At 40.3% G+C, this 25,664-nt stretch overlaps 1 protein-coding gene across 1 annotated transcript; it reads right to left on the bottom strand.

Annotated features, from left to right (window-relative positions):
* Positions 1 to 2,667: 2,667 nt before the first annotated feature.
* On the bottom strand, positions 2,668 to 16,615 carry LOC124264988. The gene is made up of 5 exons (XM_046699767.1): positions 16,467 to 16,615; positions 5,334 to 6,479; positions 3,754 to 4,953; positions 3,250 to 3,306; positions 2,668 to 2,836 (listed from the first exon to the last, which is right to left on the bottom strand). Exons 1-5 carry the CDS (start codon positions 16,522 to 16,524, stop codon positions 2,742 to 2,744), a joined length of 2,556 nt encoding a protein of 851 aa, XP_046555723.1. The 5' UTR covers positions 16,525 to 16,615; the 3' UTR covers positions 2,668 to 2,741.
* Between the last annotated feature and the right edge of the window lie 9,049 nt (positions 16,616 to 25,664).

Below are 25,664 nucleotides of genomic sequence, written 5' to 3'. Positions count from 1 at the left end.
TCAATTTACCGAATACAGGAAAACAATAATAGATGAATTATAAGAAGGACAATATGTATGATATATTACATAGTTGCTAGAACAACAAATGATGTTTGCTTGAGTTTGCCCCGTTCGCTCACTTACAGCATACAACATACAGCATATATAATTTGGCAAAATATTGGTGAAAGTTATATGAATGGATCAATGAACATTAGCTAGGACACCAGGTGTCTCAATCCGTGATGCATAAATTTCAATTATGACGATATGCAAAAGAGCATACGATTGTAATATTATGGGTGATATTGTTGTAGTAGATAATACATGTATATACAATCTTTTGTTCCATCCCAAATGAACTCGGCTGTACCCAGGGCTTGTTCTGGACCCATCATTAGGTAAAAGAACAAGTCCTGAAACGTTGTATTCAAGAATAAAAAGAAGATGAAACCCAGAAAACTCTCTATGATCAGCAAATAGCATATTATAAAATGCCAATCAAGCATCCAAGACGTGATATTGTGTCAGAATTTCTGTCCTTAACATTGCTGGTTCATCCATGCATTTGTGTTAACTTTCGAAATATTGACATAGGTGGGAGTACTGTCGTCGGTGTTGATGTCGCTGGATGTGGAGTTAAACATCAGCTCCGTGTATGTGTCTTCGCCTGCTGCACCTCCGGCGACTCTCTCAGGCAACACGTAGATGTTCATGGGGGTTGAGGGAGCCTCGGCAGTCTGTTCTGTTGTTTTCTTAACTGGTATCGTCGTCCTGCGGCTATAAATATAGAGAGATAAACAGATAAACACTTTTAACATTACTATAGCTGGTCCTACCGTTGGCACAGACTCATCCTGACATCCATCTGAAAATCTATCCAAGTGGCCAAAATTCAAATTTGCAACTTCTGAGATCTGCATTGTTCGACATGTTTAACTCTTTCAGCTGAAATATTGCTGAGCTCAGTTTAAACAACAACCAGTCTTGCGATATTACAGTCGCTGATGCCTGTATCAGAGCTTGATACGAAGCTGGTCGTATTGCTGGGGATAGCGAAGGGCGTTTGATAGGTCGTCTGGCTATATACCAGGCCGGTTTTAGGCGAATTATGATATTTGCTTAATGATGGGTCCACGTATTACACACGATGCTCGTCTTTGATGGCAGCATGTGCATCAATAAAAATCAATGTAAGGTCAAAGTAATCTTACAAACATAATTATGATATGAATATATAGTCATATAGAAGTTAAAAATCAAAGTCGGTGCGCTACTTTTGGGCATGTGTATAGTTGGACTGTTGTTATGGACCTCATCCACTTCATTCTGTTTGCAGTCTTATACTTCTATTCACAGTTTGTTATCAACGACCCAAATTCAAATTGAATATATATATACGCTAAAGATCATCAACATATTCAAGAAATAAGAATCATAAAAACGAAGAATTATCCGAGAAGTAAACTTCAGTTGTTATACGTACTCAAATACTTACATGTAGAATACATATGCAATAAAGGCGACCAGGAGAGCCACGATAATAATCCCACAGACTACACCCACGATCAATGTAGCGTTGTTAGAACTACCAGCTGAAATGAATATTTTTGTCTTTTGAATTAAAGAATATGTTTTTCCCACGAATTACTACAAGAATTTCTGACGAATTCACACGTCAAGGTATCCAGACACATGGCAGTGAAGTGTACTTACAAATGCACTTCGAACGTTTTGCAGTCATCACATCACCGAATGATGTCATCCACGTCATACGCATAACAAACAACATTAACGTTGCACTTCTATAAGATTCAGAATGTCCTTTCTATCACGCCAGCATTTCAAATACAAATAAAATGTTCATGTCGTTCAAATGATCAAAAACAACGGCATTAATGCCGCTGAGCATTGGAGAAAATGTTGAGAAAAGGGCCCACGTTTTCGCTTTGTAACATGAACTTATAATACGATCCTCTGATGTATGCATATCTATGATATACCTTTTGGAATTACGTTGCTATGCTTAGATAGTGGATATCATCTCTTGGAAACCAAGGAGCCTTACATATATTTGGGTGATATCGTGGCAAAGAGGAATATTGATAAATATGACGGGCGATTGGACGACGAGAAGAAAAGAAACATTCACCTTGGAGGGAGTCATCTTCATTTAACTTGATTCGAATTCCATCTGGTGTAGAGGTCTCTGGAACGATTTAGTGAAGTCATTGGAAGTAAAGTTACCATTATAAAAACGAGAAAGGGTTGTTTGTTTAGGTAAACGCCACATTGAACAATATATTAATGATTTCAGGACCTGTGATGCATAAGAACAGTGGGCACAATGCTTTTTACACTATGTAGTTGTGTTTGTTGGAATCTACTAGTTAGCTAAAACGTTTGGAAATCAGCGTTGCTCAGGTGAGGTGAGGTCAAATGGTGTTTAACGTCGCACTTAAGAATATTTTGCTCATATGACGACATGCATGCGTGTGTATGTGTGGCTGCTAGTACTAGCCCAGACTTAAGCTGTCTTTATTGTGCTAGCTCACTGATTTACCATGTATGAATACCCCACTCAGACACATTATACTGACTCCGAGCCGACCAATCCTTGTTGTACCCTTGTATTAATGCCAAGCGCCAGTCAGGGACCAACAAGTGCCATATTTTAACGTTTTGTGGTATAACCATTACACCACGGAGGCGGTCGCGCTGCTCGGGAGATACTATACTGTAGTACAGTGGTAGTAAGGCTATGACGAGGTCCGTCGTATAAATGCATCGCGGTAAAGAGGGAAACACCCGCCTGTATTTATCTTGATTCCGCTTCCATCTGATGTCGAGGTCCCTGAAATGATTTAGTGAAGCCGTTCAGTATATTGTCTAGGTATTAGTATATTCTAACGTACACGAGACTTTGTTTCGTTTAGCAAACATAATATCTAGTATTCACAATTACACGGCGTGAGATACATATAAACAATAACATGATTGGAACATTATTGGCACAGTTCTACTTGTACACTGATCCGAAATACTTTTCTTCATCTAAAGCGCCATCAACGTCTTTGGGCATTAAGAGTGATAGTCTTACACAGAAATACTCCCTGTATAAACGACCTAGGATGGGTGAAAAGGTAGACAGTGACTGAATATCACTCATCACTATTGCTATTGTCCTTGAAGTACATGGCTGGGATTTATGTAATCTAATATAGCGCTTTGATCACTAAAACAATCAAACTACATTACATTCTTTACCTTTGAAGCGATCACTGGTATCTAACCTGTTGCCAAGTCCATCTGGTACAGAGGTTTCTGGAATGATTCGGAAAAGCTTGTGGGTACAATGAGAGGAAGTTGATGTTGCAACGAACGATACACCAAGACAATCTATCAATGATCAGGCCAACCGGTGACTGAATGAATGAACAACGATCTATGTCGTCGGCATGAAATAACAATCAGGAAGGTCACATGCCGCTATCAGCACAGATGTATTCCCGCCATAGTGCTTGAAATTATTCTCACACGAAATCTCAACATGGTATTGGTCATATTGCTGGAGATTATAGCAACAATTAGACTGGCTAATTCTGATAATTTTTGTTTTTGAAAAGTATCTAAGGGGTCAAGCACGTGCGTATTGGGTAGACGGTAGACGCCAAGTTGAGAATGGAAGGCTCTACCTGCAATACAGATAAATGCATCATTTGTTTGTAAGATTCTATGTTTTTACACATAAATGTACACCGATAAACCAACCTGTATCATGATTTTTCCTAAAACTGTATCCTCCCTTGTATATTAAATTGTCATAGTATCCAAGGACAGCAAAGGAAGCATCAGAACGGATGGTTGTTATGTATCTCCCACTTCTTAATGTTCCCACTTTGTATCTTGTACCTGACACATTCTTCCATTTGACTGGAGGGCTTAAAACTGTAGATATACTGTCATGAATTTGTTCAACGGCCACATCACCGTTATCTTGATCTGTCATAATCTGCACGGTACCCTGGGCATATGTTGTTAACCTGGAGTATAGGCTTACTGGGGGCACTACAACTAACGCATCACGATGGTAATACCTTCCAAAGACACACAATGTGGCCATTACTGGCCTTGTGGTGTTGAAGTAGAACGTTTCAGAATTTCCACATGGTTTACGGTACACTCCATCTTCACCCACTGATATGGAAGAACCGTTGTTAAACATGATGTTCGTGTCACTGTGGTCGGTAACAACTTGAAGTTGGTGTTGAAGGGCAGTCCTGTATATTATGTCAAAGTAATACGGGTTCTGGATTGCGACAACATAGTCATGTCCATGATGTTTCACGGGAAGCAATTGCTCGAAAGTAGTGAAGATCGTATCGCGCACATGATATGTGCCACTATAGACAGCTATTGTGTCCGTAGCTTTAACGATGGTTCTGGTCATATCAGATGAACTGTTTAAGGAGAATGTCTGATAATTATCTGATCTGAAACTGAGAATGTCCCCGTCGATGTACGTCCTGCCGTCGTAGGTAACGTTGCCGTCCAGTCTGAAGATGACGTCAATATCCGCTTTCTTGCTGTGTGTGGCTATCACCAAGACGGACATGTACGACGTTGTGTCCACGTGAATGTTGTCAGTAGGAAGACAGGAAGTCACAATGTACTTCGTGCCTAGTTCCGACACTGGAAGGGGGCAGAATGATGTGTAATCGTTCATTCCCCCTTTGATCTGAATAGCATCATCTCTGACAAGCACCAGTACCAGAATTACAGTGTACGCTTTATGGCGTTGGGGGTAATAATAGTCTGTGTTGTAAGGATTGAAGCGTCGAGACCAGACTTGCCCAGAGTGTGGATCCTGTACTTGCCACTGGCCTCCCGTCTCTCCAGCAGTAGCGAGTATCCGGGGTATTTTGTGGTAGTTACGATTGTACACTGCCAATGGCATCAAGTAAGTTTGACCTGTAAGGTACATAGTTGTGTTTATGCATTTGATAATCCGATGGTTAGTTAGTTAAGCACGGGATAAATAGCACATATAATCTTCATTAGAATGCATGAGTCTTTCAATTGACATATCAGTCATGACATATCCTTGAAATGACAACCATATGTTCCCAACATGCATAAGTTTTATTTAATCTATGAACAGGGATATGCCAAAGAGTGGTTATAATCAAGGTGAATCAACTTCACTGTGATTCTACTGTGGTCCAGACAACCGGATCGACCATGAAAACATGACACACATGTACTAACTACAGAGTCAATAGGGTATGAATCATATTAAGAACATTGTGAGTTAATCACCACAATGTAGTTAAGGAAACTATGATACATACCTTTGTAATGTACTAGTGCCTCTACAGACAGATTGTAGCCTGAGTTATAGACTGATCCGTTATAGAAGGACAGAACTGTGAAGGGGAGGTCACTGGATATGAATGTCGGAGATGTATATCTTGACTGTACCAGTGTGCCAACTTTGTATCTGCTGCCCGCTATAGCCCTCCACGTCAGGAGATCGTTGAGCCGTTCTTCTTTAGTTAACACAGTCGCTCTCCTGTCAGTTAGTATCTTTAGTTTTACACGAAGATTGTTATAATATAACCAGACTCCTTTGTGTGTGACGTACGATTGTACAGGTGGTACGGTTGTGAAGGAACTGTTGTAACCATCTGCTCGACTGAGTGTCACCAGTACCGGGCGTGTGGCGGTGAAGTGAAGACTCTCTCCCCGTTCAAGAGAGCGGTTATAGAGACGACGCTCGCCAGTAGAGACTGTGACTCCAGAACTGAAGGTGATCTGCACGTGGCTGTGTTCACTGATGATCTGCAGCTCCAGTTTGGTGTCATCTACAGCAACAACGTACTCCTGGCCGTAATGCTTGACCGGCAGCAGTTGGTCATACACAGTGTATCTATAGAAATATTCCATACCACTATAGACGGCTATGCTGTGCTCACTGTCAATGATCGTTCCATATAGATCATATGGAGTGGACACCTTTAACGTTTGATACGGATTAAGTTTAAGGGATAATACATCGCCGTCACTGTACTCGTAGTAGAGAAAGTAAACACTTCCTCTGTCCAGTCGAAAGTATATATCAACAGTAGTGCTGATGTTGTGTGTAGCTATTAGTAACAAGGATCGGTAATAACGGTTAGAGGCGAGACTGGAAGGTAAAATGTACTTGGTACCAAGGGCAGATATAGGAAGTGGAGAGAATACACCGTCAGCATCTACCACAATGTTTATATCGTCGTCACTTCCGCTTACAATGACAGCCGCATTTCCTACTTCACTTATGATTTTCACCTGGTCGCTTACACGTTGGGATCTACTATAGAAGGGACCCAATCGATCAACTCTTTTGTCGGCGAGGTGAGGATACTGCATCTCCACCAGGCCCCCAGTTTCTCCTGCTAAGTACCTGATGTACGTCCTTTCACCCTGATATGCTACAGCCACCAAGTAGTCTTCACCTGTTAAGTCAATTCAACGCAACATTACATTAACAGGATGATGCGAAATACCTCACATCTATAGCAATAAGAAGTTATATTACATCATATTCTGTACCATATCTAACATTCCATAGCATAAACTTAAATAGATTTCATTGGACGTAAAAGGCAAAATATTGATGACATCTTGAAAATGGATCACTGATGACACATCTATTACCATAGTCCGTCAACTGAACTTTTGGCACCCTGTTTTTCACTGTGACCAAGTGGGGTTGGTCTACCAACATATCACACAAGAGAGTATGCAGTTCATTTTGTATTCCATAACTTTCTGTGTGATGAAGCACATGGAGCAGCCTCTCAGTTTAGCCTCTCTCTCTCTCTCTCTCTCTCTGCTCTCACACCCACACTGTCTTTGTCTTAAACTCTCACGCTGGCTCCCTCTCTCTTATCAGTAGATCTTTCACTCTGGACCAATGCTGGGGCGACCCTTGTCCCGAGGTGCCTTAAGCTAACCCCAGACGACAAGTATTTATAGCTTTATCCCCAAACACTAGCCCATGTGTCTTAAAGGAATCTCCCCATTACCTTTAGTATTTAGGGAAAGATAAACCTTAAACACCCTGTCACATTCTCCCCTGCTGTAAGTTTACGTCCACGAAAACTTCAAAAATAGCCAAATGTTTTCTTAAATTAGAACTTATTTATTTAAATCTTTTTTTTTGCCTGATACTGGAATAGTTTAATTTGATACAAATATCTACACTACACTATATTCTACTATGCAGTATGCATCTTATCATTCCATATACACAATAACCATTCACTCTATAATCCTTGACAGAATGAACTAAGTCCCCTAGGCCTAGCTACAAACTAATATCATTGAAACTACATGGAAACTTGTGTTTTGAAACTAGTGACTGAAATGGTAACCACTAGTTATACACCATATATTTACATATACACCACTACTAGTTCTTGCCTGTCTGCTTTAGTGCATTACTTACCTCTTGTATAGCAACTTTCATGAGTCTCGCACTCAGGTTGACTAGTGTACTCTCTGTACTACAAAGACTGCCAGAAACAGGATTAGTAGGAATTACCCCCTGATTGTTAGTGTTAACAGATTTGGGCAGATTGTGAAGGTTAGAGTGCTTTCCCTTATTAGCCCTTGCAGACCTCCTCATTGGTTCCTTCGCCTGAGTTAGAGGTGAGACAGATGCTCGAGTGTCTACTTTGTCTGGGCATTCTACCAGAAAAATCTCTTCATCAGAGGACTCTGAGGCACTGATAGCTGACCCACTCCCATCCTGCTCTTCGTCATCCTCTGATTTACTTACCACTGCCCGGGCCACTTTTGTGATACCCCTGAATGAACATTCCTTCATTTCTGTCCTGTTAACAATCTTGTCTGGTCCATCGATATATACAGGTGTTACCCTGTACAGTCTCCCATCACGGTCTAGTTCTTCCATCACTTCATAAAGGGTACTATTCCAGTGATCCTGAATTTTGTTTCTACCCTGGACCTGCCGGTTCCTTAGGTACACAAGTGAACCAAGGTGAGCCTGTTCGTCATGACGAATTTTTCTTGCTCTGGCATCAGATTGCAGATGCTCCCCTGCTTTTTTGTAAGCATAGATAAGTTTTTCCTGTTGTTGATCTACCCATTCTGGCATGTCAACTTCCTCATCACCTGGTTCTTATGTCGCCCCACCCAGCAAACAGTCAACTGGGAGTTGTGGATGCCTTCCAAACATCAGAAAGAATGGGGAAAAACCTGTGGATGAATGGGGAATGGCATTGTAATAATACAGCAATTCCGGAAGATAATCAGGCCATTTCTTCTTTTTATCCTTTGGAAGAGTTCTAAGCAGTTCATGTAGGGTTCTGTTGAACCGCTCGCACTGTCCATTTCCTTGAGGGTGGTATGGAGTGGTCCGGTTCTTACATACACCATACAGAGAACATAAACTGCTTACTACCGCTGACTCAAAATTCATACCTTGGTCGGAATGAATTCTCTCGGGAGGCCCATATCGATGGAACCATACCAAAACTAATACCTTGGCAGTGGTCACTGCTTTTTGGTCTTTGGTAGGAACTGCCACTGTAAACTTTGTGGAGGCATCAGTGATTACCAGAACATTCTCTTTGCCACTTGTAGAGGGCTCAAGAACAGTAAAGTCCATGGCTACAAGTTCTAAGGGTCTTGTTGCGAGAAGATGGCCCAGTGGTGGTCTAATCTTTGGTTGTGGCATCTTCACAACAGCACACCTTGTGCAATCTTTGCACCAGTTCTCGACATCCTTATACATGCCTGGCCAGAAACAACGGTCTCTTAAAAGACTGAGTGTACGCTCAATACCTTGATGTCCTGCCTGGTCATGTATACTGTGCAAAACATTATGGTGGGAAGGATAAGTTGTCTAATCAGTCCAATATAGGGATCTTGAATTTCTCTGAAAAGAAGTTGATCATGAACAGACAACTTCCTCCACTGTTTGAGTAGGTCTAATGTTTTCCTCTGTTCTTGCTTTCTCTCTTCTCTTGTAGGTTTTCTTCCCATACCAATATACTGTAGTGTTCTTTGGATAGCAGCATCCTTGCTTTGCATGAGCGCTATTTCTTTTTGAGAATAACTCGGAAAAGAAACTTTAGACTCAATGCCTTGTTTACCCTGTTGTGCAGAAATCATAACACTTTCTGGGACCATTGTGGATTTCTGTGTGTTCAAAGTTGCCTGAACTGATGCACATGTCAAAGTGCTAGTCGATTTCTTTCTCGACAGGGCATCAGCATTCTTATTATGCTGTGCTGCTCGGTACTTGACCTCGAAATCAAAAGCTGCAAGCTGGGACACCCATCTCTGTTCTACTGCACCCAGTTTGGCTGTTTGAAGGTGACTCACTGGGTTATTGTCAGTAAATACTGTGAATTTATGTCCAAGCAAGTAATCCCTGAACTTGTCAGTAATGGCCCACTTGAGTGCCAACAATTCAATTTTCATGGTACTGTAATTGTTGCATTTTTTCTCAGTGGGTCTCAAACTCCTGTTGGCATAAGCGATCACTCTTCTTTGCCCATCTTGCTTTTGGGATAGAATGGCGCCAAGACCATTTAGACTGGCATCAGTCTCAACGATTAAAGGTTTGGTAAAATCAGCATACCCTAGCACAGGTGCTGAGATTAGTTTACCTTTCAAACTATCGAAAGCGGCTTGACAATTATCATCCCAGGCAGACTGTAACGATGTTTGTGGTTTGCTTGTACTCAACCTGTTGACTGCATTATGCAAGGTCCCTGCTATGTTGGAGAAACCCTTTACATATCGCCTGTAGTAGCTTGCAAACCCCAGAAATGATCTCAAGTCCTTCAAGGTCTTGGGTACTTCCCACTCTGCTACAGCTTTCACTTTCTCTGGATCAGTTGCAACACCTTCGGCAGATATGACATGCCCAAGATATTTAACCTCTCGCCGCAGAAAGTGACATTTGCTCAGTTTGAGCTTTAAACCATGTTTTCTCAAGATTTAGAATACATCCTCCAACCGAGCGAAGTGTTCTCGAAAGACTTGGCAAATATAACGATGTCATCCAAGTAAACCAGCAGAATTTGGAATATCTGCTCCCTGAAATAATGTTGCATAAGCCTCTGGAATGTAGCAGGAGGCCCCGACAACCCAAAAGGCATGCGGTTGTACTCATACAACCCATAGGGAGTGGTAAAAGCCGTCTTTTCCTTGTCTTTCTACTCTACTGCCACTTGGTTGTACCCAACGGCCATGTCCAGTGTTGAGAACCATTGACTGCCATGGAGTGCATCCAAGCTCTCTTCGATTCTGGGCAGAGGAAATGCATCTTTTCGGGTCTTAGAATTCAACTTTCGATAATCAGTACATAGGCGAATCGAGGATTCTTTCTTGCGCACCACGACAATTGGTGATGCATAAGGGCTATGACTTGGTCTGATGACATCCTGCTGTAATAGCTTTTTGATGTGTTCCCTAACCTCAGAAAATTGACTTGGTGGAATTCTGCGATAAGGTTGGGCGACAGGGGCATCATCTTCGGTTGGAATCTGATGCTTCACAGTGTCTGTGTATCCCAGGTCAAGGTCATCCTTTGCGAACACATTACTGTAAGCTTTTAATAAGCTTCCTAATCTCACCTTCTCTTCAATGGAGCAGTCACATTTTGAGATGTCAACAGGCATTGCATCTTCCTTTTCACTGCTGTGATCAGCTTACAGTTTTCCACTTACCTGTTCCAGGTATACTTCTGCCCCATGAGTTACACGAAATTTCATCTTCTTTTCTGATGGAAGTCACTCAATTTCTTCCACCTGTGACAGTACACCCACTCTGGTTTTGGGCTTGAGCCAAACATCAGACAGTCCCATGTTTGCGACCCTGATTTGGAAGGCTCGGTTCTGTACTGGAACCGGAGTGTTTACAACATGCACATTTGCAGGCAGATGTCCAGGTGAGACCCGAATCTGCTCAAACATTGCATAGTTAACAGCACTGTTGTTGTCGTTATGACAGATTGCATCCACAATCGCAACAGATTTACCTGGTATGCATACGGGCTCTCTTCCTGCTACCTTGACTGTACCTAGGGTGGATCTTGTTTAAGTATTTGCTTGAAACTTTTGATCCACGACTCATGAACAGACATCTCGGACATCTTGCTTTGGAAGTTCTGTCCAAGGTCTTCAAGTAGCATGTCTCTACAGAGCCTAATCACATTCATTCCTAGTATACATGGCACCTGCTCCCTCCGCTGCCTGGTTGTCATATCGGAACTGTTGTCAACAACCAAGATTCCTCTTTTAGGAATTGTTTTTCCAGTGCTTCAATGTCCAGTTCTATATAACCAATATAGGGTATCTCCAAACCATTGGCTGCCTTAAGCATGAGCCATCCCTGACTTGAAGAAGTGGTTGAAAAAATATTCTGTAATCGTGGTAACCATCGACCCTGTATCCAACAAACAGTTGGTTTCCACTCCACCCATGGAGACTCTAACTACTGGACAATCAGACACAATATGGGAAAAATCTTGGAGTTGCAAACTGCCAGACATGGATGAGCCTGTACAACACCCTTCTACTACCCGACTCATGGTAGTAGAGGGTTTCAGTTTTCCGGCAAGTGAGGGGAAGCCAGTCCTTGGTTACCATGCAATTGTGCTGGGTGCTGGTTCCTATTAGCCCCTCTACTTTGCTGGTAATAGCGACCTCTGGCACGCCCCCTGCCTCTTGCTCTCTGTTGCCTTGGATTATCCGGGCAATCACGAGTAAAATGCCGTGGGTCGTTACAGACATAGCAGCCTTGCATTTGAGTTGAAGGTTGCTGAGAACTCTATAGCTGTTCCAAGGTCTTGTGGAACATAGAAGAGAGTTGATCTATCTGCCTCTTATGTTCTGCGATGGAATTCTGAACTTCTTCTCTTAGATCTTGGAGCTCCTTTGTATTGTTCACCTCTGCTGCTACGGTCCTGCTAAATGACTCAGAATTAGCAGAATCGTCCTAACTCAGCTTCAAAGCCTCTTCCCGAAGCTGTAGGAAGGTCAGCTTTGGTGACTGACGAGCAAGCTGTTTGAGTTCTCTCCGAAGCCAACCCTCCCTTACATTCTCCGAAAATTGATGTTTCAGGGCTAGGTCTCGGTCGGGTACAATGGCGGCATTTTTCTTGTAGACCCTGTCAATGAGTTCACTGAGGGAATATGAAAAATGCCGCAGGGACTCTTCTGCTGTCGCCTGTCAAAAAAACATTTTTGAAGCTCATGTACTGAACATGAGTCTTCAAAAACATCCTGAAGTATTTCCCAGATCGTATTGGGGTCTTCTTGTGCTTCTCTAGGTCTAATTCGAAGCTCCTCTTTGTCATTTCCCTCTAAGTGCGCCAAAAGGGATTAGCTTCTTCCACAGGTGAAAAGTTTGACTGTTTTACTGCTCGATTAACCTGTTCTTTAAAATCACGAAACCGGATGCCCTCTTCTGTGCCAGTAAATTTACTTACCTTGATATCCTTACCAAAGTAGATTATCCTATTTCTTTCCTTACCTTCCTTTCCATCTTTTCTCTCAGTTCCCTTCCTCACTGCCTGCAGATCTTCAAAATAACTCTGTCACCTACCTCGTTCTTCTTCTAATGCTTCCCTTAATTTTTTTATCTCATCTTTCAACTTTGCCTCAGCCATTTTCAGTTAGGATAAATTCTGGGAAGTCTAACTAAACAAGGGGATAACAGGACTATATTGATAAATTAACCTTATCTCAACTCAACTCAACATAAACAACGTTTGGTTTGGTTCTTTTCAAGGTGATATGGTAAAGGAAATTCATTTAGGACAGTCTTTTCCACTATTCCCAAAACAGCTCAGTTTACACAATTAAATGACTAAATAAATTTCATTTTTGAGATAAATCACTTGCCCCAACTTGATTCATTTAAACCAGATGCGCAATATACAAGACTCCACTTCCCGTCAACATTCACCCTCCATGTGCCTCAATACAAACACAATGTAAACAATATAATGATACACACAATGTTGACATTTTATGAATTATAACTTTTTATAAAGTCACTTTCTGAGCATATTGTCCTTGTTTGGCACTGCTAGGGTCAATAATATTCACATCCCAAGTCATGAATGTCTCAGAAACTCAGAAGAAAGAGCTTTGGGTCCTTTCTCCTTCACTGTCCATCCACAGGAAGTTAGCCATCTTGTCATGGCACTGGTGTATCCAGTGTCACTTCCTCTTGCTCCTTGTCCAGTTACCAGTCTCCAGGGGGGATACAACCATCTGGGGGGAAGGGTGTGCTGGGGGAGTAGTGTTTCTCAGGGGCAAGCTAACTCTTGCTGCCCATAGTGGTCCTAGCAGCTGTGTCTCGTTAAAGTTGACAGGCCAGTTAGTGGGAGGCCATGCTCACACACAGTATCAAACTGGTTAAAAGTCCATTCTTCAACAATGGCACCAAATCTCCATGCTCCGTCTTTGCTAACTGCATCACCACTCCCTGCATATTTCCATTCTTGTGATGAGAACAGTCAGTCTTAGTCTCCTTGCTTTTCCATATCACACAGTGGTATTGTTCCTCCTCAGAGCAAAGTAGAATCCATTGGACTTAACTCTCTATCCTGCCGACGACGCCAAATGTGAACCAAGTGGGGTTGGTCTACCAACATATCACACAAGAGAGTATCCAGTTCATTTTGTATTCCATAACTTTCTGTGTGATGAAGCACATGGAGCAGCCTCTCAGTTTAGCTTCTCTCTCTCTCTCTCTGCTCTCACACCCACACTGTCTTTGTCTTAAACTCTCACGCTGGCTCCCTCTCTCTTATCAGTAGTTCTTTCACTCTGGACCAATGCTGGGGCGACCCTTGTCCCGAGGTGCCTTAAGCTAACCCCAGACGACAAGTATTTATAGCTTTATCTCCAAACACTAGCCCATGTGTCTTAAAGGAATCTCCCAATTACCTTAAGTATTTAAGGGAAAGATAAACCTTAAACACCCTGTCACATCACAATTTACCTTTTTAACCAAAAATGCCTTCAAAATGTTTTTAGGCATACGCTCTTTATATCTTATGACATATCTAAGATTTAAATTTTTATAATCTTATGTCAATTATTAAAGCTTCTTCTTAAGAAGCCATCTTATAAAAATATGAAAAATATAAGTAGTTATACAAGGGAGTAAAATGATACGATGGAACAGCAAACAACATGGTGGGACACACGTGCATCTTGTTTACATTGTTACGCCTGCAAGCAAATCTAAAGGGACTGTATAATCATGACAAATCCATTTTAAACAAGTAGATTTATTGAAGCCTGTAAATACTGGTTGCTCAATCTCTTGTATCAAGATCCAAATTTGAGCAACAGCTTGCATATGGTATGCTTTGATACATTGATGTCATGGTCTTCTTTTGAACAATATTTTCTTCAGTTTGCTTGACGATATGGACTCACTGGGTCGATTTAATCGACGCATGACGTCCCTCACAACCCTTCTATCGAATTCATCAAGCTATCTTTTCTTTGCATGTTTTGAGACGGACCCCGATTTAACTGTCATGTCATCGTCAGTCTCTGAAATAGTGTCATGGGAGATAACTCTTTGCTATGTTCTTTTGCAGATCTTGGTGGCATTAAGTGTCTTTTGGAGAAACACTCCATTCAAAAAGAGGGGTTTTTTCGCTTTGCCTTGCGCTTGAAAAAGTTGTAAACTCTTTTGATGATTTACCGGTCATCTTTGTACAACATCGTTTTTACCACAACCTGTGTGTTGACGATCTTTGACATCACTTGAGCGTGCTAATGTAAATACCCGTGCATGTACATATCACGCTGACACACATTTTACAATGTTGTTGGCTTTTCCATCACGTGCGTTAACCCCTGGTAAAAGTCTCCACAGTTTTACAATAATTATATGACAGGTTTAAAGGCAAAATCTTTAATAATCGTTTTAGAATTACCAAAAATCGATATCTTGTTAGGTCACAGTATACAATTACCATAGAGTAGCGTTTTAAAATATTCAGGAGTTTTATGTAAATTGTGAAAAACAGGGTGCCAAAAGTTGACGGACTATAGTACATTAAGCTAATGTGTAGACGTCTTGGCTCGGCATTTAGAATACATGAATTTTGTGTTTAGGAGATTCATTATGTTTTACGAATGGCTCGACCAACAGCAATTCTTATCTCAATAAATGTAAACATAATTAACTGGAGTGTCTTTTTGTTCGCTTTGACACTCAATCATTGATTTCAATGTTGCTGTTCAGGGCAGATCTGTTTCCAAATATTTTCAAATGTTTGTACAGTGCATGACTGATTTAAAAGCAAACTTCATAACTTTAAACATTTAAAACACCATGAATTTGTGCTGAGCCTTGTTCAGTGCATTGTAGAGTCAACAGAACACACAAAGTGGACACCAACAATATAAACACACAAAAGTGATCTGGCTTACTATCCAAACATTTATCTTGCAATTCTGTTTTGTCGGAGTCATGTTTCACGGAAGGAGGGTCGGGGGTGGGGGTGGGGGTGGGGAAATGAGTTTTCTTAAGAGATGTTTTATATTCTTGATGCAAACCATAACATGCTCTTTGTCCTCTAAAATACATGTTTAACATGTTCTCGAAGGTTTGAAAAATATATAGGTATGATTTATTTCTGGTGGATTATGCAGAAGTGACATGAAATTTTCAAGCACTGTTTGTGTGCACAGGTCTTAAACGTGTTTAGATAAAACACGCAGAAACGTATCTTTAACATGTCCAGTCTGTGATAAATATCTACATACCTTTCTTACATCATACAGTTTTTAGAATTATTTATGGGCTGTTTGAAAGATGATTTTCATGAATAGAAAATAAATTGGCAGGTGTGCAGCTTTTTAAAAAAAAGCGTAGTCTTGGTCCTATACGAGGTCATCCGATTTTAATCTTAACAAGATTTAGATTCAATAAGATTTTTATTTAAAATTAATCCCAAATAATCAGTTCATTGTTATCCGAAAGAGTTGTGCGGTTTCTTGTTTCAATCAGATATGCTTATTATTACAAATACTACATCGACGTCATCATGTCTGTTCGTTCCCCAGGGGGGCGGTGGGGTAGCCTGAAGGTTGAAGCGTCTGCTCGTCACGCTGAAGACCCGGGTTCGATTCCCCCACATGGGTACAATGTGCGAAACCCATTTCTGTAGTCCCCCTCCGTGATATTGCTGGAATATTGCTAAAAGGGGCGGAAACACATACTCACTCACTCACTCATTCTGCGTCCCCCAAATTGTGATATTCGGGAACTTCCATGTTGAATGAAGCATTGATCAACATTACGTCTCTATTCTTCGTAACAATACAGTGAATAGATATGTTTTTTAAAAATGACTACAGTAAAAGATCAGTGTCAGATTGATGATACAGTGTACAATCATAGATCATGGCGCAATAACAGTCACTTACATTTGCCGCTATGTAGGATCGTCAAAAGAACCACCAAAGTGATGCCCTTGTAAATCATCCTGATTGTTCCCGTTTCCTGAAAGAACAAAGGATGAATATCTCAGATGTCTGCTGAGATGTCTGGTGGTGGTGATCAAATCGACATCGGAATAAGCGACACAAGCTCACTTCGCTAAGGCCTCTATACACGAAAAGGTATAGCAGATTTTTTACAGGGACTATTTTTGTGCGTGATAATATTCAAGTCTGTGTTTGTGCAGTATAGCCTCGAGGAAGTTCAATGTCATACTTGTCAGTGTTTAGACAACCAAGTTAGCAACGTGTGCAGGGTGGTGTACAAACAACACTAACCAAACGTAGGGTTTGTGTACATGTAGGTTTACGTGCAAGGCGTGTTACAGAGGTGTTCCTCTTGTAGTTTTCTTACACTCCTCGTTTTGTACGTCATGTTGTAAGTGAGTGAGTGAGTTAAGATTTTAAGTCAAATCGGCAATATTTCAGCCATATCGTGACTACAAACAAGTTATAATTCTACAATAGATAAAGGACAGTAAAACAACTAGTATATCACAGATTTCAATTTAAAACTAGTAATTAAACACTAAAATACTTTAACTATAGAGGACAATACAAAATAAAAACAGGCCATAGATTGCCAACAACTGAAGTTAGATCACCATACTAGGGACCATGGGGACTTACAGTACATTTGCTTCCTGCACTGACCCTAGCTGGATTTACATCATCCCTTCAGCCGTTAGCAATTTAGACACATCTAGCCATACAGTTAAAAAGACACTTATTCTTCGATTAAAAATAGTGGAAAGTTTGAATTTACTTTGAATGTTTTTGGACTTACGTACCCTCTGAGGAGGACAATAATTTTACAATACTTTAACCCCCTTTGAGGATACAGCCACTAATAACTGAGTTACTAATTTAAACTTCCAATCATAAAACATTCATCTAATTACAAATCATTTAACAAATCTAATTCTTTTTAAAATGCAATAATTAAATAAGAACTGATATTATTAAAAATATCCTTCATTGTTGGTGATTTGAAATAGTTATCCCTTGAGATGGAATATTCAACACAGTCAAGCAGGACATGCTTGACCGTGATTCATTCATCACGCGGGATGCAAAACCGAGGATCTTCACCTTTTAATAAGTATTCGTGTGTATACCGTGTCTGGCCAATGCGACATCGTCGCATGATGACCTCTTCAAATCTGGACTGACAACCCAAGTGGGTTTAACCAATATAAGGTTTTATTTCATGTAATTTATTGATACCTACTTGGGTGTCCCACTTCTTCTGCATCAGATAACTGATGTAGGTTCTAAAGCTAGCTTTGTAATCAGAGTATGGGATAAGAAGTCGTGTCACAGATTTGCTAAGTGCTGCCTTGGCAGCAAGATCGGCCATTGTGTTCACAGAAATGCCAACATGGCTGGGTAACCAACAAAAGACGATGTCACATTGGCCAGTAGCAAGATCATTATACACTTCAATCATTTCTATTAAAAGTGGATGTTTACAAGAAAGGTTTTAAATGGCCCGAAGGCACGACAGAGAATCGGAAAAGATTCTATGATACGATATCTCTAGACTCCGATATGATATAGTGATAACATGACACGAAATAACAATGGTACAACACAACATCGTGATACAAATGACGAGATATGACGATAGTGAGACACGACATAGTGATATAATGACATGATATGGCAATAGTGCGACAAGACATAGTGATAAAATGACAAGATTTGGCAATAGTGCGACACGTAATAGCGATAAAATGACACGATATGGCGATAGTGAGACACAACATAGTGATAAAATGACACGACATGGCCATAGTGAGACACAACATAGTGATAAAATGACACGATGTGGCAATAGTGCGACACGACATATTGATAACATGACACGATATGGCGATAGTGAGACACGATATATCCTAATAACATCAAATGGCTATGACGCATAAAAAGCATAGGGCGAAGTGGTCAGGTGGTACAATATGACGAGAAGCAGAAAGACATAACGCAATATGGTCGTACAATGACATGTACGATATAATATTTGCGTCTATTCACCACATATATGCACATGTGTGTGCACGTACATACATATGTATATATACATATACACATACTTACACACGCGCACACACCTATACACGCATACACATACATACAGTATACAAGATATAATCTATGTTATTTGCTGCTTACTGTATAAGTGTTTATGTCTGATTCGGAGTAGTGAGTGAGTTTAGTTTTACGCCGCACTCAGCAATATTCCAGCTTTATGGTTTGTAAATAATCGAGTCTGGGCCAGACAATCCAGTGATCAACGGCATAAGCATCGATTTGGGGTACGATGTTAACCAAGTCAGCGAGCCTGACCATCCGATCCCGTTAGTCGCATTCTACGACAAGCGTGGTTTACTGACGATGAATTCTAACCTGGATCTTCACGGGTTCTGATTCAGAGTAAGAACAAGAAAAAATATTCTGATCAAATATCCACGTTGGCATGTTGTATTCAACAATGTGCTGCTTTGGTGTATTAGGATACCAATCCTCGGATATGAAGCGCTGGACGTATTTTTATAAACAAACATTTGTATTCCGCTTAGTTATACAGACAAGATTCATATTGTCTCTGTTGATGTAAGTCTATAATTGGAATACTGTTCCACACACCTTATTCAATATTTAACTTCAGTAACCTTGAAGCGTTAAACATCATTTCATACCACCGTCATCAAAGCAGTTTCCATACATCACGGCCATGTAACACTTAACTGAAATACGGCCACGCCCATCTCCTCCCCATCCACAAACAGCAGGTCAGTGGTTAGTCACGATGACTTGCCTGATCACGAGTCATCGTGACCCAGTAGCGAGGATCATTCGTCACAGATTTGTTTGTCCAACACTCAGTCCCACAGCTGCAGTGTTCTCAAGGCTGCGTTCAGGCTGATGGTCCTAAAAACGCGTCTCGCTTGAAATGTATATTCCGTTTGATATACATGTATTTATCTTGTCATGACACTCCTGCTTATTGATAAGGTTAACTATAATATTTCTCATGACCCCACAGTGATATTGCTGGACTATTGCTAAAAGGAAGGTAATACTAAACTTACTCACACACTATTTGCACTATCCATAAGACGTCTTATCCAAGGTTTGATGTCCCAAACTCATCCCAACCTGCACAATGTTCAGTATACATACATGTTTTATTTGAATATTCTTTCAGAGGAAGGAACATATTTAGCACTTTGTGACATGTTCTGGTGGATGTAAAGCATTAGCAGTCAAACAGAATGGGGGAATGAAGACAAAAACTAAAATATAACAGTATATTTAAGACCTGTACAAACACTTTCAAACATAATCAATATATAATTATGGTTTTCAAAATGACAGACATTTCCTACTTGCCAGTACGGCTAATTCACAACGCCGACTTTGTGTTTGTGTACCAAGCAACTAATGGGCATTTATGTTGACTAACATACCAAGGGGGCGAAATATAGTGCAGTATATTATCCATGTAAACTTTGTATCCATGTAAACAGATCAGATATTTAAAATGGAGTGGACATTGTAAGACGCACCATGACTAAATCGAATAGAAACTAGTTAGTGACCGATTCGCTGGGTAAAATCACTGTTGACATGTGGCAATACAGTGTAACTAAGGTTGTCAATGAAATTGAAGCCGGTTACTGGTTTCGTGATGGTCTCCGACAGGCAACTGTCGCACCGCTTGTTATTTCCATCAGCTCTGAATGTGATGCCACTGATGACGACGTCACAGACCATTCAGAAAAGATATTGAGACGCTCACATCCGCATCTGTCTATTCCCGTTGCTGCCTTGCGCCCCTCCGCGCCAACTGTCAACAATCATGTTTATAATGATGATAGTTTGTTAAACAACTTTTTCTGTGATGCATGACAATTTCTAATAGCTGAAAAGGTGTTTGGGTATAGGTTATTCATGAACATCTTAATATTTATTAACTTCCTTTCTAAACTGATATATTTAGCAATTAATAGGGACACTTTCAACAGACCACATGGCAGAGTGTTGTGACCAGATTAAGTCATCGATGTTCACCAACAAGCTGAAGCTAAATGAGGACAAGACAGAGTGTCTTCTGGTAGGGACAACACCTCGCCGAGAACAGACCAACATCAAGTCGTTTCACTTTGGCGAAACCACTGTTCCACTATCTAACAGTGTTAAGGACCTTGGCGTGACTGTGGTTCCTGAGCTGTCTTTGGACCAGCACATTACCATCTTGTGCAGGACATGCTTCCTTCTCCTCCGAAACATTGGAAACATTCGAAAGCTTCTCACAAAGGAGTCAGCTAAAATCCTTGTCCTCTCATTGGTGATGACAAGACTAGATTACTGCAACAGCCTCTTTGCTGGTGCAACAAAATCCCAGATTGGTAGACTGCAACGGGTTCAGAACACAGCAGCAAGAATAGTCACTCTCTCACCCAAGTCAGCTCACATCACCCCTGTGTTGAAGGACCTCCACTGGTTGCCCATTCCACAGCGCATCACTTTTAAACTCTGCATTCTCGCCTTCAGATGTCTCTCTGGAAGTGCACCTCAATATCTGTCCGACCTCCTTTCTCCATACAAACCAACAAGATCCCTCCGCTCCGAGAAACATAATCTTCTGTGTATTCCTAAAGTCAGAACAGTTAAATTTGGTCAAAGAACTTTCTCTTATGCTGCAGCATAACTCAACTCCCACAACATTTGAGAGAAATGACAGAACTTTCAACCTTTCGAACATCGCTAAAGACCCACCTTTTCCAAAAAAGCCTTTTCGTCCTGACATCAGCGCTTTGAGCATGCATTGTGCATGGAAATATGCGCTTTATAAATGAACTATTATTATTATTATTATTACTATATCAGAGGTGATCACGAAAGAAGAGAAGGCGAAAGGTTATTTTATGTGCAATGAGTAATGTTATAAATGTACCAAAACTAGTCTAAGCGATGAAAAAAGCACGGGGATGAGTTTAGTTTAATAGTTCATGTTTTGTACTACAAACTGTTTCTCCTAACTATGGCTTATGAATCATATCGTGGTTCTACATTCCAGTCGAAATGTAAAATGACTCGAATTTTTACTTAGGCAATTGATAATACCTCTCAATACAAGATGCAACATCTGTCCATCAATTAATCAATTTGTTATCGGTTAATCCTTTGATCGATGTTTCAGTTAACTGAACTGATTCGTCTCTTGCTGCGCCGCTGCAATATGATACAGTCACCACATCAGAACAGCATTTTAAAGGTTAAGTAACTACCCCAGACACCAGAAATGCTAAATGGAAACTTTTTTCCTGTAATGTGTATGCATGTATATCTTATGTGTACAGAGGGTGTCATGCTCATCAAATCGCCTCCCATCAGCTAAACTATGTTAGACAGCCGGATTGCAGCCAGGGATCAAGTGGTTATACACTTATCTAAAATCGATGTGTGCCTTCTGCAAATAGCAATTTGATTCTTAGCACTTATTATCACTATTAGCATTCTGTTTGCCTGTCAGAGTTAAAACAGCGAGACAAACACGGATATATGTCCACAGGGTAATTTGTGTGATGGGCATTAAAAGCCCATCTTATAATTCCAGCTCACTGATACACTCTTCATCGGTTCGTCGTCGCCAGCGTCAGTATCAACACAACGCCATGTTGCTGGAACTTCTGCTGTCGCTTTCCTGGAAGTCTGTTCTTGTGTTGCATGAGAACCAGCATGGCCTGTGTAAGAGCTCTAATGATAAATCCAACACGTTTACATTCAGACAATTGCCGTTCTTTTACTTTCACAGTTTAGCGTGCCTTACTATTACATAGTTACTTTAAGTTCTTGAAAATGTGAATATGTGGATCTTTTGCCAAAGTTTATAATATGCGATATGATATGAAAACTTGATATGCGATGCATTGTACTTTTAAAATGTTTCAGATGCCAACTTCAGTTCTTCATTAAAAGCAGCAGGTATGTTCTATGTGGACTATGACATCAGCTCCTCCTCAGATAGGATCCTGAATGATGTGGAGAAGGTGCTCCAGCCCCACCTCAACGTGCTGCTCCTATGTGACGTCAGAACATCTGTTTCAGTCTTAGGTCAAATGGTACGTCAAACAATGTGTACATACATATTAAACCACAAAGAGAATATTCTGTAACACATGTTTCACATGTTCTGTTTCAAAAGTGGCGTTTCTCAGAAATGAGATGTGACTATCACTGGACATAGTCACTTTCAAATACTGAATTACAAACGTCCACGTCAATCTTAATAATCGAGGGAGTCAGAATCATTCCATGCGGTGTAGAAGGCAATACAACGGAGGAAATCATATGAAAGGATCATCGAAGTTCTGTGTTCGTGAAAAGGCTTTGTCCTGCCATACGTGCCACTCACACAATTTGAAATAAATATACTTATGTTTGATAAAACGTTTCAGCCATATTTGTGACCAGTGACCTGGCTACCATGCCTACCTTTGGTTCTGTGAGCCAATATAACGAACAGAGAGATTATAGTTATTGTTATGAAAGTAATAAATAATATAAATAATAATCATTCTTAGCTCTTCTATTCACGAACACGTCAGTCTTCGATGAATACTTTTTTTTACATACCCACAAATATAGCACTGGGATATCTATTGAGACATGAAAACATATCAACTTCATGCAAACTACTTTCCTACACCAGTCTGGGCTCTGCGGTACAAGATCCAGCTCCTCGGTCGACTTGTGTCACGTGTCCCGGGTGTTGATTGTCGGGACATCGGATGACTTACCTGTACTACTGGAGAGTAACATCCAGGTGGAGAATGTGGCGGTGCTGGAACTGTCTACAAGACAGGTAATCTATTGTTTCAATGATAGAGTTATGATTGTTTGACCTATACCTTAAGGTCTTTCCTGGAAAGTAGTAGAGCATGTAGAAACTCAAACATGATTGCTGAACTGCTGATCTCTTCTGGCTTCACTAGGACTATCTACAAGGCAAGTTAGCTATTGTTTCAGTAACAGAGTATTATTGCTTGACCTATACCTTAAGCTCTTGCCTGCTGGTAGTAGTAGAGCATGTAGGAACTAACCACTGATTGCCAAACTGTTGATAATGTCTGACTTTGTACCTATGTCCACCAATATTCCTGGAGCTGTAGCCTTACGTCTACAATTAACACCCTTTTGAGATGCAATGATCGTGCACGCCCGGATGACCTCAAGGAACTTTGCTAATGCTGTTTACTTGTCGTAGACTCGGTGTTTTGATAAGAAGGATGCCTAAGGACACATATAAATGTGTTGACGTGTTAACTGCTTATGAAATGAAGGCTCCATACCATGACAGATGGTAGGGGTGTTCTTCAATCTCTTCTGGGTTAACATGACCTCAATATCCTAAACAAAGCTTATGTTGAATACCATGTCTGTTTGAAAACAGGGACATGATACAAAGGCGAGGATGTGGACACTGATGTTTCACCCAACTGGACGTGCTTTCACAGACGTGGCTCTCTGCAATGGAGCAATAACAAATCCTACGGACGTCTTTCCCAATACCAAGTTTGGTTACAATGGATGCCAACTGACTGTCGTTATGAAGGTAGGCAGTAATAAATACTTTTACTTACTAAGGAAACAAATGTTAATGCCAGTGGCCTCACTTAGATATTTCGTAATTTTCGTATCCGTTTTCACAGAAGGCAAACAATTCTTAAGAGCAGATGCTGACATTATCCATTATTATTTGTTGAAAAGATATTCATGAAAACATATCAGTAAATATGGCAGGCATAGTGTTGCAATATGTTCAGAACTAAAATATCCAATATCCATTCAAACAGGTTAAGGTGGAAACTTTGTCAGGCTCTCAAAGCTTTTGGGATTGGTGCACCTCATTCACATCTCTTCATCCAGTTAAGATATTTGTTGCAATATGAACGTCACCTTTACTTACAGGACAACTACATAGGATATAGCTTTGTAACAGTGAATAAGCGGAGGGTGTTTGCATATCCTTTCCATTTACTAAACCTTCTGTCACAAGCAATGAACTTCAGGTGAGCTATCATTTATACACAAAACATGGGATGCGAACAAGTTTTTAAAACATTGTATCTCGTAAACAAAATAATCAATTCCTACTCGTTCTCACCGCAATGTCATTATTTATCAAAGTACGTGGACATGGAGCAGAATACGCTCACCTTTTCACCACCACCTGGTATCGTCACTATTTCATAGTGATTCTTAAACACATGCTCTGGTATTCTATTGCATGGTGACAATCACTGGATTGTCTGGTCCAGATTCGTTTTGTTTTCAAACAACAGCGTGCAGCTACTTACAATTAAGGACCCGTGTTACAAATCTGTTTTTTTATCCTTTGACAAGTTGAATGAAATGTATGACATTAAAGGCACATATCTGGACTATTTGCATGTTTTGAATATGCTACCTGATTCTTAGGGATATACTATTAGACACTCCAGAAATATCCCAGTTTTTGATTTACTCATAACTGAATATCATTAGAATATATTGAAATCATGCAAAGTCTCTAGAATGTTTTATGACGCCTTGATTTCTAATGGAGAATAACCTAAAGTGTGTCTTAAATGTCAAGCATCTTTTGCTAATGTTACTTTCGATTGGAATCAGATATTTATGACTTACAGAAATGATTTGAAAGATGTCAAACTACTTGATTTCCAATACAAGTTTTTACATGGCGTTATCTATACTAAAAATAATTTCTTAAGAATTAAACTTGTTTACAATTCTGTTTGCTTTTTTTGTAATGAGCTGAATAAGAGTATTTTTCATGTTTATTTGGGATGTAGAGAAACACAAACTTTCTGGAATGAACTTGAAGTTTGGATGAATAATCATATTGAGAACACAATTAAAATACCAAAATACCCTTTTTGGTTTGGAACATTATACAGTGATAGACTATTAAATCATATTATCCTAACTGCCACAAAATATATATTCATTTATGTGGGATAAACCAAAATACTCCCAAGCTTCAAAGGTTCCTGTTTCTTTTGAGAGAATTGTTCAATGTGGAAAGGTACAATCGATTGAAAATAATAGCCTTCA

This window comes from Haliotis rubra, unplaced genomic scaffold (genome assembly GCF_003918875.1).
Source record: "Haliotis rubra isolate DU_JTF1 unplaced genomic scaffold, ASM391887v1 Scf954, whole genome shotgun sequence".
In the NCBI taxonomy this organism is placed as follows: Eukaryota; Metazoa; Mollusca; class Gastropoda; order Lepetellida; family Haliotidae; genus Haliotis; species Haliotis rubra.
This window is presented reverse-complemented; position numbering and strand designations above follow the sequence as displayed.

Excerpts from the sequence above, each read along its gene's own strand:
- LOC124264988 (XM_046699767.1), bottom strand. The coding sequence starts at position 16,524 with ATGATTTACAAGGGCATCACTTTGGTGGTTCTTTTGACGATCCTACAT. Across the intron at positions 3,307-3,753 it reads TAGGAAAAATCATGATACAG|AAACCTCTGTACCAGATGGA; the intron begins GTTGGTTTATCG and ends GAATCATTCCAG. Across the intron at positions 2,837-3,249 it reads TACCAGTGATCGCTTCAAAG|GGACCTCGACATCAGATGGA; the intron begins GTAAAGAATGTA and ends AAATCATTTCAG.